Source organism: Argopecten irradians, chromosome 15 (genome assembly GCF_041381155.1).
Source record: "Argopecten irradians isolate NY chromosome 15, Ai_NY, whole genome shotgun sequence".
Classification (NCBI taxonomy): Eukaryota; Metazoa; Mollusca; class Bivalvia; order Pectinida; family Pectinidae; genus Argopecten; species Argopecten irradians.
In genome coordinates, this window is record NC_091148.1 from 21,110,393 (window position 1) to 21,124,101 (window position 13,709).

The window sequence follows — 13,709 nt, forward strand, 5'->3', positions numbered from 1 at the left end:
TTAAAAGTTTGTTACCCGCTATTTCTCATAAAAAGTACACAGAAGGGATCTTTCTCAAATGCTTTCATATGTAGGTTCCCCTAGGACCCTAGTTGTGCATATTGCATTTTGGGACTGATCGGTCAACAAGATGGCCGACCAGTCCGCCATCTTGGATTTTGATAGTTAAAGTTTGTTACGGCTAAGTTCTCCAGAAAGTACTGAAGGGATCTTTCTCAATTTCAAATGTAGGTTCCCCTAGGACCCTAGAAGTGCATATTGCATTTGGGACTGATCGGTCAACAAGATGGCCGCCAGGTCTAGCCATCTTGGATTTTGATAGTTAAAGTTTTTGTTACCGCTATTTCTCAGAAAGCACTGAAGGGAAACTTTCTCAAATTTCATATGTAGGTTCCCCTAGGACCCCTAGTTGTGCATATTGCCATTTTGGGACTGATCGGTCAACAAGATGGCCGACAGCCGCAGTAAACGTTTATCATTCATGTGTTATACAATCCTTACTTGCCTTTTCGTACCCTTAACATTTATCCTTCATTAATGCCTGACTGTGTAGGTTAGGGATACCTTTAGTTGGTCCTGGAGCAGAAAGAGTGGGGCTTAACATGAACTTGTGTATAAACCAATGAGCAGAAAGAGTGGGGGCCAAAAGGGGAATTAGAGGAAAACGCAGAGTAAAATATTCAAATTCCTTCAGAAAAGAACACAATGAACTTGTATTCATGAACATTCCTAGGCATTCAAACCAGGGTGAGCGATACAGGCCCTCTGGGCCTCTTGTTTCATAAGGTCTTTGTATCCCATTTGTTTTTGTCAAAAACCTGAAATCAAACTTGAATCATGCTGGCTGAAGGATACAAACAATCGCCGATTTTAAAATAATTCAGAAGTGGCTTAGACAGTAGGACTACATATTTATTTATGTATTTCTTTTTATATCATATATTGTACAAAATGTATATGGAACCTGCAGTATTCGTACAGAATATCTTTAAAACAACAATATAAATTCGACATTCCTAGTGCACAGTAAGTTAGGCCTAACTCAATACGACACCAAACTGGCTGTATATTGGAAGCTTCACAAACAAAAGTGACAAACAGCCATCCAACATTTAAAGCGCTATCTACTTGATCATCTCTGCATTCTTGCTGAGGTAATAACGTAAAAATTATGCCGATAAATTGATTGTAGAGTGAGGATTGATCTGTAATCATAGTCTAGAAAACGTTTGAATTGTTACGTTTGACTTTCGTCGCGTCATCAACTTTCAAACTGGCATAGGAGAAACAACTCATATTTAAAAAAGATGCATTTCATTTAATTTAAAGCATCAAAACAATTAAAGTTTTTTTTACACAAAAAATAACAAGTAACATATAGTTTAACGGTAATGAAAATGTATATTTAGTTGAAGAGAATGTGCTAATATTTTGAAGCGAGGGTGAGAGCAGCCATATTGCACTATAATAAAATTTACTGACCCCCTATAAAGTATCAGGGGGTCAACACGTGACGGCTCTCCGCCAATCATTTGGGGACATTTCTGTCCGAGGTGCAATAAGTATGTATATAACACGCATGTGAATACAGAGTTTCTTTAAATTGATACCAAAATTGTAATGCTTGATTTAATTTAGACAATTATTATCTGGGATTTCGAAATTGGAGGTATGAACTTAAAACATTGATTATAAAGTCACTACATAAATAACTTCATGGATTAAGAGAATATGTATAATAACACTATAAAATAAATAATAACCCGTACACTTTAATACATTGGACATGGTAATTTTACACTGGCTCAATATTACAATATTTGGTTTAAAGTAAAGTTTTACTAGCAGTATAAACATTGTATTTTGTCAATGCGTATCAGCTATGGCAGACAAATTAATTATAATGCTGCTTCTTAACCCAAAGTATTTGTATACAGTAGTCAAATGTCTTCCTACTGTCATTGTAAGAGGATTCTGTAACTTTTTCATAACAAATTAAGGAATATTATGATTATGTTAGATTGTATAATTACAGGACTCATTGGCTAGTCATCTGAAGCAGATTCATAATTGTTGAAGACTCAAGATTATCAGGATTACTTTGGAATCAGTGAAATGATTCTAAGGATGACTTAATGAATATAAGTATGACTATCAGGCATATAGTAAACTAGCTGCGACATCATACATGTAGCTCTCGACAACAGACATATTTGCTAGCGCTTCCCATTCGCATTGTTTCATAATGCTAATTTAAAACACCATATACAATGTTTCATAATGCGAATTAAAAAAAACCAAAATGCAAAAAGAAATCCAGTATATTTGCAACTTTTGTGAAGAGTTATCACAATTTGATATACTGCCAATTGTTATCAATCTGTCGAGAGTTAGAAGGTGTTTACAGACTGTCTCGCGTCATCAGAGCCACAATTCTGTCTCATTGATTGTAATGCTGCAAAATATCAAGTGATGACAATTAGCGAGTGTCAGGTAACTTTGCATTTGGATATATATAGCAATATCCTACATTTATGATATAAACTGATTATTTACTTACCAATCATATCACCTGAATGTTTATTACTACATTATTCTTTCAATGATTCACATCTGTGACACGGCTCACTTCATTGGCTGTCATGATACTCTTTGTTAAGGCCCGGTCCCACTGGCATTTAGGAAGATGTGCGAATATATTGCGCACAAAATTGGCTGATATTCGCTGAACATATGCAATATTCGTAAATCGTACTTGTATCTGTCGCCCAACATCCGCACACGTCCGCAATTATCCCAAATGGCATGTTTTTCCGTTCTCAGGATTTTTGAAATGCACAAAATTTTGATTGCGGAAATCATTCGCATTAGATACGCTATTCGTACGCAATACATACTCAATACATGCTTACTATATGCGCTGTATATCCGCTGTTATTTGTTGATATCTGCAACTGACTGGGTTTTGTGGCTTTATAGCGAACTGGGACAGTGTGTAAAACGAATGTATAGCGTACCTATCACGTTGACATCACAAATTAAAATAATTTGTAGCGAATGCATATTGAGTTCAGCGTTTGCATTGCATCTGTTTTGCAATTGATTTCAGTATAATTTGCGAATGTATAACAAACGTGTTGCGTAAACCAAAACTACTGTATAAATATGGCAAAAATTGACATATTTGTCTATTATTTCTTGTCCGTCAGGAAGTACAGGTGTAATAATGGGTCATCGGCAATAATACCAATGCAGCGTAACAATGGTATCCAACAACATATTAATCTACTTGTTAAAGTCATGAAATTGTTTCAAAGACAGAAAAGAAAAAGTTGTCTGCTTTAATTTGAATTTGAATTAGATTGGTCCTTCTTTGTATCAGGAGGAGGTAGGATGAAAGTTGCAGCTTGCTTATCTTTGCTGCAGTCGTGATGAAAAGCGATACCCAAAGGCCCGAGCGCGCTTCTTTTACCTACGTAATTCAGATGCCCTACATGCGCAATACAACCGTTCTTTCCGCTACGTCTGCACAATGCATTATTAATAGATTCGTAATATTTCCGTGACAATTGCAATACTTCCAATCTGTTTCCTCAATATATGCGTTATATATTCTTAATTGTTTGTTACATATCCGCATTGTTGGATAATCTAACCGGTTGTACACTTCATGGGAGAGCATCCCGTTATCGTATTTGCTTGTATTTGTGAAATATCCGCTTTTGTTCGTAATAAATTCGCAGAATGTTATTAATATATCGTAATTTATACGTAATTTGTTATTTAAAACCAATTTTGTTGCGTATTAAAACCAATTTTGTTGCGTATTACAACGAACGGCCGAAATTTATAAACTAAATTCATCCGTAAATAATCGGCTCTTCAGTGGGACCAGGCCTTTAGAAAGTCTAGTACTTACAATTTTTCAAGGTAACCATATACGTTTATGGAATGACATTCATTTATTTACTACAACAAGAATATAAACAGTTTTTAGCTCATATGGTCCGAAGGACCGGTGAGCTTATGTCATGGCGTGGCGTCCTTCGTCCGTCCGTCAACATTTCCTTTAAATCGCTACTAGTCATAGATTTCTGCATGGATTGTAACCAAATTTGGCCACAAACATCCTTGGGGAAAGGGGAACAGAACTTGTATAAAGTTTGGCTCTGACCACCGGGGGCAGGAAATGCGGGGCCCAAGAAGGGAAACAGAGGTAAATCCTATAAATCGCTACTTGTCCTAGAGTTCTGCATGGATTGTAACCAAATTTGGCCAATAACATCCTTGGGGGAAGGGGAACAGAACTTGTATAAAGTTTGGCTCTGACCCCCCGGGGGCAGGAGGGGCGGGGCCCAATAGGAGAAATAGAGGTAAATCCTATAAATCGCTACTTGTCATAGAGTTCTGCATGGATTGTAACCAAATTTGGCCACAAACATCCTTGGGGGAAGGGGAACAGAACTTGTATAAAGTTTGGCTCTGACCCCCCGGGGGCAGGAGGGGTGGGGCCCAATAGGGGAAATAGAGGTAAATCCTATAAATCGCTACTTGTCCTAGAGTTCTATATGGATTATAACCAAATTTGGCCACAAACATCCGTGGGGGAAGGGGAACAGAACTTGTATAAAGTTTTGCTCTGACCCTCGGGGGCAGGAGGGGGGAGCAATAGGGGAAATAGAGATTAAACCTATATATAAATCGCTACTTCTCCTAGAGTTCTGCATGGATTGTGTGACCAAATTTGGCCACAAATATCCATTGGGGAAGGAGAACTTAACTTCTATAGATGTTGGCTCTGCCCCCCCCCCCCCACTTTTATAGATGTTGGCTCTGACACCCCCCCCCCCCCCCCCGGGGGGTAGGATGGGTAGGGCCCAGTAGGGGAATTAGAGTTAAATATTCGAATTCCTTCAGAAAAGAAACAATGAACCTGTATTTAGAACATTACTTGGCATTTCAAACCAGGTGAGTGATACAGGCCCTCTGGGCCTCTTGTTTCTATTGCAGTGTGTTCCACATTACTGGTGACATAGCCCATTGATTGTTGTTTCTATCAAATGTTTTACACCTGTTTCTGATCTCGCCACCAATACATGTATTAACAGTTGTAATGTGACATTAACAATAAGTTAATATACCCATAAAGCAAAAAAAAAATAATGTTTATGAAAAACAATTTATTTTTTTACCTGAAATTCGTATATACACTACACGCAATCTAAGACACCAATGTGTTAAACCGAGTGAATCGATAAATGTTTTGAAAACATTGTCGATTAAACGAGCATTTTAGTTAGAGCTTTGATGTTGACATCTGGTGTCTGTTGGTTCCACGTAAGGGTAGTCTGTTCCATTCTCCGTAAACAAACGTGTTGACTACAATAAATAACATTATAATTATTGTACAATGCACGATTTAGATATGTAACAATAGGTTGCCATGAAGGTATGTGATGTATACGGAACGCCTCGATATACTTTAATTAATATTATCTTTTTAACTTTCAACCCAAACATTATGTTTTCGTTGACGTGTTGATGAATCAAATTTAATGGTTATGCCATATACATACTTAAGATGAAAACATATTAACAAATAAATTATAACAGACAGAGAAACAAACACTAAATCAATATCATCTACGATGTCCACAATTTCGTCAATTTCCTTGACAATTTATTGAATCAAAGATATATGTTATTTATTACATACCGGAAGTTGACATTTCATTTATGCTACAATATTTCGATATAGTTTGATTTTCGTGAGAATGTTAAGACATTTTGTGAATCTTTTACACGCCGTAACCAACAGCAATCATCATAAACATATTAGTTATGAAAAGAACAGAAAAAAGATATTTTGTAAATGTAATAAAAATAACGACTTATTATTTTTTATGGCGTCAGATTTTCATCCGATTCGATGGAGTGTTCATTTCTCAAATAAAATAAATGCAAAGGAGTAGATATGATAGGACCAGTATTTGGCCTAATTTTTTCAGGCCGAAAAAAATTAACTCTGATCCCCATCAATTTCATATCAATAAATACTCTCATACTTGCCATTCATCAAAACATATTTTTTTATAACCATGTACACGATGTGTCCCACCTATGACGTCATCAAATTGATGATTTTCCTCTTCTCGCCAAATTTTGCAAGAAATTCATCATCTTTAGGTTAGAAAAGGCTTGAAATGGATTTGGCCGCCACCTTGGAGCAACTTTACATTTTGCATAGATATGCGTAAATACACGATACACAACGTGTGAAAATCTCTTTCTGCTCCACGAAGGCGGCCACATTCATTTTTAGAGAAAACCACTCAAAAAGTATGATTTTTCAAGGATTTTTGTGAAAAATGGCGGGAAACTGCATGTTGATGACGTCATAGTGAACATAATTGGCACATGCGGGATATTTTCGAGATGTAATGTGTTAGCAAATGTATTCAGCTGTTATATGGCAAAATATGTTGTTCTTTACTGGAGAATTAATTTTGAGGCCATATTCGAGTCTTAACGTACCTTCTCCTTTGAGTATTAACATAACAAGAAGTCGATTTCTTCAGCTGCATAACATTTGTGGAAGTTATTACTGGAAACCATATTGAACATTAGAAAACTAAATTCTTTCAGCGATGTAATTAAAAAAATACCGCAAAGAGACCAATCAAGGGACATATAAAATTAATATATAGTCAAAATGTGTAAATGCATTATACACCGGTGAGCATGCGTTTTTACTTGTTTGGACTCAAAGAAAAAATAACTTTTTAACCGGAATATCGGTAACCAAAGTTAAGACAGGTTTTTAGCTAAAGTTATGTGCCGTAATTGGGCAAAAATTTGGAAATGTTATGTTTTCGTCTTTAACCCATAAGGTTTGATTAATTAAGCATTGCAAATCATTAACATGACTTCGGATGCCTTATAAACGTTAGTTACAAGTCAACACTATGTACTGTAAAAAAATGTTTTTATGTCGTATGTACGTTTAGGGGGAAATATACATGGAGAAGTCACATTACAATTTATGAGAAACAATTTGGCTTCATGGTTTGACCGTATGTACTCATTTTACTTCACTATTGATGTAGATATAATGATTTTTAGGAATACTGCCAAATATCATTTTCAGCTCTTGTATGAACTTGTTAAATTAAAACCTATGCATAAAAAATACTGTTATTCTCAAAATGTTAGTAACTTTTGGTAACGAATAACATATTCAAAGTTTCGCGGGTATGAAAAATATGGCACATACATATCATATATAAGTCATATAAATCTTTTAACTAGAATTAAGTATACAAGTATACATTCAAGAACGTAATGTTAAAAATAGTTCAGGAAACAGTATGAAACTAACCTGTTATAACGTCTTAGTTTCAAGAATTTTCTATAACGATATTTACCGTTATTGAGACGACATCTCCATAAACGAAGTGTTCATACTTCGATATGTCGAGCTTCGACTTGAAACTAGTCCTTACTGCTTCATCTGTCCAGTTCCATGTCTTCAGTATTGGCATGACATGATCGGGGTTGTCTGTGATGGCATCGTAGGTCGGTATACTGCCGCAGTAGTTAACAGGCATACGGGGGTAGTAGAGGATGAAAGCCTCGCACATCTCTTCGGATGTGGAAAGTCCTCCCTTACAAAGAAAACATTAAAGTCCTATATTTTCTTATTTGACATAAACTATTAATTTTCAAGCTCAAATTTGTCTTATCATTTTGTTTCCAAATTTGTATTAATTTTGTTATGCCGGTAACAATATATAAAAAATTTAGATTGCTGTATTTTCTTATTTGACATCAGATCATTAAATTTTAAAGTTTCAATTTTTAGTTATTATTTTTGTTTTTATTTTTTTATGCTGGAAATATTCGAAATATGATGGTAATGCTTGATGTTTCTCTTGATATAGAACCGCATTTGGTAGTCGCTGACAGAATAATGGTGTTCTACTTACAAATGTAAAATTCTGAAGGTGGCTCGAGTCGTATAGACAGTTAAGCTCGAGTTTGTCCGTCTAGAAAAAGAACAGTTGCCTATTAAAATATGGATATAATTTATAGAAATATTTACAAATCAAGAACATGTCTGTCCGATGTTATATATTTCAGTTGTATAAAATTTGCAAGAAAACCGTTACAAGAACAACCGGTCTGATATGTTTTCATTCTTTACTACATTTTACAGTTACCGGAAAGATTGTTCTTTTCTCGGAGAGGTAGCGCATGTCTTGGAAATCGAAGTCGTAATGCCTGTCGACCACAAGAGGTTTGATCTCACGACCGTTACGGTGTATACGAGTAATCATTTCTTTTCCAAGTAGATGAGAGTGTTGTAGGACTGCAAAACACATGTATTCCTTCTTGTGGTATTCCCTGAAACGAAAGACGCATACAATAAAATCAGTAAACAATCGGTTTGATATCATAATCTAGTAGTTCTTAGTAATCGGAAGTCATGGATTGATTGATAATAAATTGTATGATCGGTTGCTAGTAGATGTAAACAATATTTTGAATATTAGAATTTTTGGTTATTACACTTGTCAGTGTTATTTTCTTCGGATATCGAATATTCATACAAATCTTCCAAGTCTTAATTAAGACACTCCTATAATATTTATTTTCATTTCCATTTGATAATAAACCGTATATTTAACGGTAACCCAGTAGCAATAAAATATAGCTGTTAAACTATATGTCAAAAATATTGACATATCAACTGTTTTGGATGAAAATCGATAATCGGCCCACCACTACTGTTTACGCAAATGTAATATATTATATCGTTATTTAGAATTCTATAATACCGTTTGGTGTGGTTTCATTCTTTCTTTGTATAAGTGCTGTTAATAGGACGTTAATTAATCAAACAAACAAACAAACAAACAAAACTTTGTATATGTCTTCATAAGTACTTTATCAAAACGTACTACTGCAAAATTCATTGATAATTACAGATACCGATATGAAATAGGAAACATGCCACGGTGAAATCCTACAGACTTTGCTATTACAATGAATAAATTGTGACTGCATGGTAGATTGATGGACACAACAAGTACTCGCATGATGAGGTCGTTAATGGCTGTCACAGGCCAGTTGTTCCCAAACAAGTCTTCTTTATATCATGGTTATTACTCATTAAACTGCATTTTGAGTTGCCAATTTCCCTGCCGCGTTAGATTTGTGACGTAACATCATTGTTAATATATACTGTGAACCTGTTCTTGTAGCACAGCGGCGCCGATCATGTTCTACCTCTTATAAACGGATGATAGAGCATCCGTAAAACAATGACGGAACTGTATTTAAAGAAAATAGAAAAAAATATCTACGAACCTTAGCGAGAAAATCGCCGGGCAAAATGCTTGTGATAGAAAGTTGGGTTCATTTGGTGGAATAATATGTTGATGAGAGACACCCATTCCGATAAGCAGGAGCCCAGCATCGTGTTTTCGAAGTGTTGGTGTCATGGTGATGCGGATACCGGAACTGTCAACAATACCTGTCATGGAAATAAGTATACAGTATATAAAACATAATGTGATATTATTTGCACCTGCTGACTGTTCATCATAAAGGAAGCATGGATTGACTGGTGGTTTGCCCGTTGTAAGTGCGGGAGCAATGTAATTAAATAGATATTAGTTTCTACAATTATAAAGACACAACACGAATTGATCGCATACGTCTAAGGAAGATATATACACACCCAACATACTGCAATGCAGAAGACAGGCAGTCATTGACTGTATAGGATCTGCTCTGGTGAAGTTTCAGGCCCGCTTAAGTCTCGTTTCAACATTAATTAAAGAGGGTTTTTTAGATGTTCAAAAATTATATTTCTATTGATTGTAGAATTTCTATGAATAACAATTTTTAGGAAATTACCAATTTGGCGGCTATTTTAAAAGGCGCAATTCGTACACTTCGTGTAGGAGTGAACCTTCATTTTTACTTCCACCTTTTCACATAAATCGCCTGTGCAACGACATATTAGCTTTATAACGTTCATTTTTGCTGTAAGTCTTTTTTAAGGTTCACCGGAATGAAAATTTTAAGCAGTTACATGTGGAGTTATAAGCTATTATTCTTTTATTTTTTCATTTTAGTGAGATTAACGTGTATTTGAAATTTTAGAGAGAGAAAGATACTGGAAATTTTTGTAACGGTACAAAAAAAACCAACCCTCAATGACCACCTATTTTATAATGGCTTATGGAAAGAGCAACGTTTTTTAACTGTTTTCTGTTGAAACTGCAAAGTTTTAGAAAAAAATAAGTCTTCTCAGTACTCTTTCTGTCAGAAATCGACAAAAAGAGGTATTTTCATCTTCAAAGGAGTAGGTGCAATAAGGGCGATTATAATCAAACAGTTAGTCTGAAAAATGACTTTTCACCAGAGCAGGGTGTTAGGGGGTGTTAATCTGATTGATTAACAAAACATGCAAGAGAATTCAAAAGAACTTCCAGGCTAAAGTTGAGGACGAGGTACTGAAATAAACTCGGCTATTAAGAGCATTGATAATTTAATCAATTAATTGTTAACATTTTTATTAATACAACCCCTGATTTTTCGAACATAAAAAACATGCACCAAGTCTGTATATATGAAATATTTAAGGTTTTAAAATCTTGATACGTACTCATTGCTGTGCCAAATTAAACTAACAACTATACAATATTATCCTGAGGACAAACTTAACTATTCTAAAGATACCTGTCGTAAACGGTCAGTATTTCCATGTTGTCTAAGCAAAAAATAACGAAACCAGGCAATATATAACCTGTCCCTAGCCATTGGGTTATTGTAGTAATGAGTTTCCATAACAAAAAAAAATCGGGTCATTATCAGTTACCAAGTGAGAACCCTGCGTCGGGCGGGTAGTAAAAACGTCTGTAACAGAACAATGACTTACTGACCTAGGTGCAACAGTATAGAACATAGGTTGATAGTGTAGAATTCTGAATTTCCTGATTGCTTTTTTTTTTTTATTTTTTTATTTGGCTGAACCCCGGATTATCTATCTCTGCCTTTTTCATAGCAAAAATGAAATATTGTACTTTGAAACAAATTGGTTCAAATCACAGTAGTACACAAAGGTAACCGCAGATACCACAAATTTTTAAACTTGTGTTAGTACGACGTATACTGTCCAAAAAACACAAAATCAAAATGAATGATTTGATCACGCGAGTAAAATTAACACGTTACGGGCAGGTGGTGTGGAAAAAACGGCCTTCAAAATAGAATCTTTAATAAGCTCTGACCGTATTCAGCATCACTTGTATAAAATCGAATAGTAATTTGTTTTAAAAAGATGGTACCCTGCTGACAAATGATATTTTTCCTCCTCTGTAAAAATTAGGAGAAGACGAATAAGTATTTTTTTGCAAAAGTTGCTTTAATTTAACACCATTACAACTTTTGAAAAGTTTGAGCTTCTTCTAATTTTTTACTTCAAGATAAAATTAATTAATGCCCATGTTTCAATAGTGTGAGAGAATACCTTTGTCAGCGCCGGAGCATCTTAAAATGGCAAAATAATTCAGTAAGACAAGCTATATTTCTCTCGTCGCGGAGATTCATTTTGTCATATAAGTAATCTGTTTTTTATAAGTTACCAGAAAGATATCTATTATTTTGAAGAATATATAATCAAAAGGATAAAATAACAGGAAATCTATATCAACATAATTCTATCAGGAAAAGGAAATACATATGAAAAATTGATTACAAGAATATGCATTTTAATCATATTAAATGCATTATAGATTGTAATTCCTAAAAAACATGACTGAACATAAACACACGCCTTCCGCCAACAGCCACGTGCAACGGAAGGATTATGATTAACTATATTTAAAGATGCTTCTTGTCGAATGTTAACCATAGTCCCCATCGATATTGGGGGAATCCATCGTAAAGGGGTCTAGCTCAGCGGCACCGTTGTGGACAACCGTATATACTACAAATGTGATAGCACCACCGCCTCGTTCCCCTGATGTAACAATTGGATAGTACGTGTAAAACACAAGACTACATCAGAAAACAATTACGTACTTAGCTACCATTTCCCTTGCCGTACGCACTGCCTGTCCGCCGTCCATCAATAAATTGGTTTCAATCGGCGCTTCTAGTCATATAGTTAGTGAATGGATAATTAACCAAATTGGGGATGAAACAATCTTATGAAGAAACGGGGAACAGTTTGTTATAACTCTGGACTTTGACCCTCAGGTGCAGAAAAGAATTGGCTACTGGTCATAAAATGTAAAGACTAAAAGCAACTTTGGCCATACATACCTTTTTGATGAAGGAAATGAAAGATATGTTATAAATTGATGAACGACGGGGTGATAAGTAAAAGCAATTTATATATGCGTCTTTTCACTTCTATGACACAGAAATATGTAAATTGAAATGAAGAACTTATACCTTAATCATGTGATGTTTAGAGGCCTAGGGTTTGGCAGCATGAAATGCTCGACAACCAGTTAAGGTCGTGGTTGCGGTTTGGAACGTGATACTGCATACGTAAAAAAAGTACAAACGATTATTTTAGCATTTCTTTTATTTAAAATCCAATAAATGTATCAACTCCGTTCAATTATAATTATTGTACAATGTACGATTTAGATATGTAACAATAGGTTGCCATGAAGCTATGTGATGTATACGGAACGCCTCGATATACTTTAATTAATATTATCTTTTTAACTTTCAACCCAAACATTATGTTTTCGTTGACGTGTTGATGAATCAAATTTAATGGTTATGCCATATACATACTCAAGATGAAAACAAATTAACAAATAAATTATAACAGACAGAGAAACAAACACTAAATCAATATCATCTACGATGTCCACAATTTCGTCAATTTCCTTGACAATTTATTGAATCAAAGATATATGTTATTTATTACATACCGGAAGTTGACATTTCATTTATGCTACAATATTTCGATATAGTTTGATATTCGTGAGAATTTTAAGACATTTTGTGAATCTTTTACACGCCGTAACCAACAGCAATCATCATAAACATATTAGTTATGAAAAGAACAGAAAAAGGATATTTTGTAAATGTAATAAAAATAACGACTTATTATTTTTTATGGCGTCAGATTTTCATCCGATTCGATGGAGTGTTCATTTCTCAAATAAAATAAATGCAAAGGAGTAGATATGATAGGACCAGTATTTGGCCTAATTTTTTCAGGCCGAAAAAAATTAACTCTGATCCCCATCAATTTCATATCAATAAATACTCTCATACTTGCCATTCATCAAAACATAATTTTTTTATAACCATGTACACGATGTGTCCCACCTATGACGTCATCAAATTGATGATTTTCCTCTTCTCGCCAAATTTTGCAAGAAATTCATCATCTTTAGGTTAGAAAAGGCTTGAAATGGATTTGGCCGCCACCTTGGAGCAACTTTACATTTTGCATAGGTATGCGTAAATACACGATACACAACGTGTGAAAATCTCTTTCTGCTCCACGAAGGCGGCCACATTCATTTTTAGAGAAAACCACTCAAAAAGTATGATTTTTTTCAAGGATTTTTGTGAAAAATGGCGGGAAACTGCATGTTGATGACGTCATAGTGAACATAATTGGCACATGCGGGATATTTTCGAGATGTAATGTGTTAGCAAATGTATTC

At 34.9% G+C, this 13,709-nt stretch overlaps 1 protein-coding gene across 1 annotated transcript in view; it reads right to left on the bottom strand.

Moving 5' to 3' along the window:
- Window positions 1-5,165: 5,165 nt before the first annotated feature.
- Window positions 5,166-13,709, bottom strand: part of LOC138309001 (DBH-like monooxygenase protein 1) — a 32,616-nt gene continuing 24,072 nt past the window's right edge. The window contains 1 exon segment of the mRNA XM_069250091.1: window positions 5,166-5,379. Within this exon segment, the coding sequence (XP_069106192.1) occupies window positions 5,293-5,379 (87 nt within the window). The 3' untranslated portion in view covers window positions 5,166-5,292.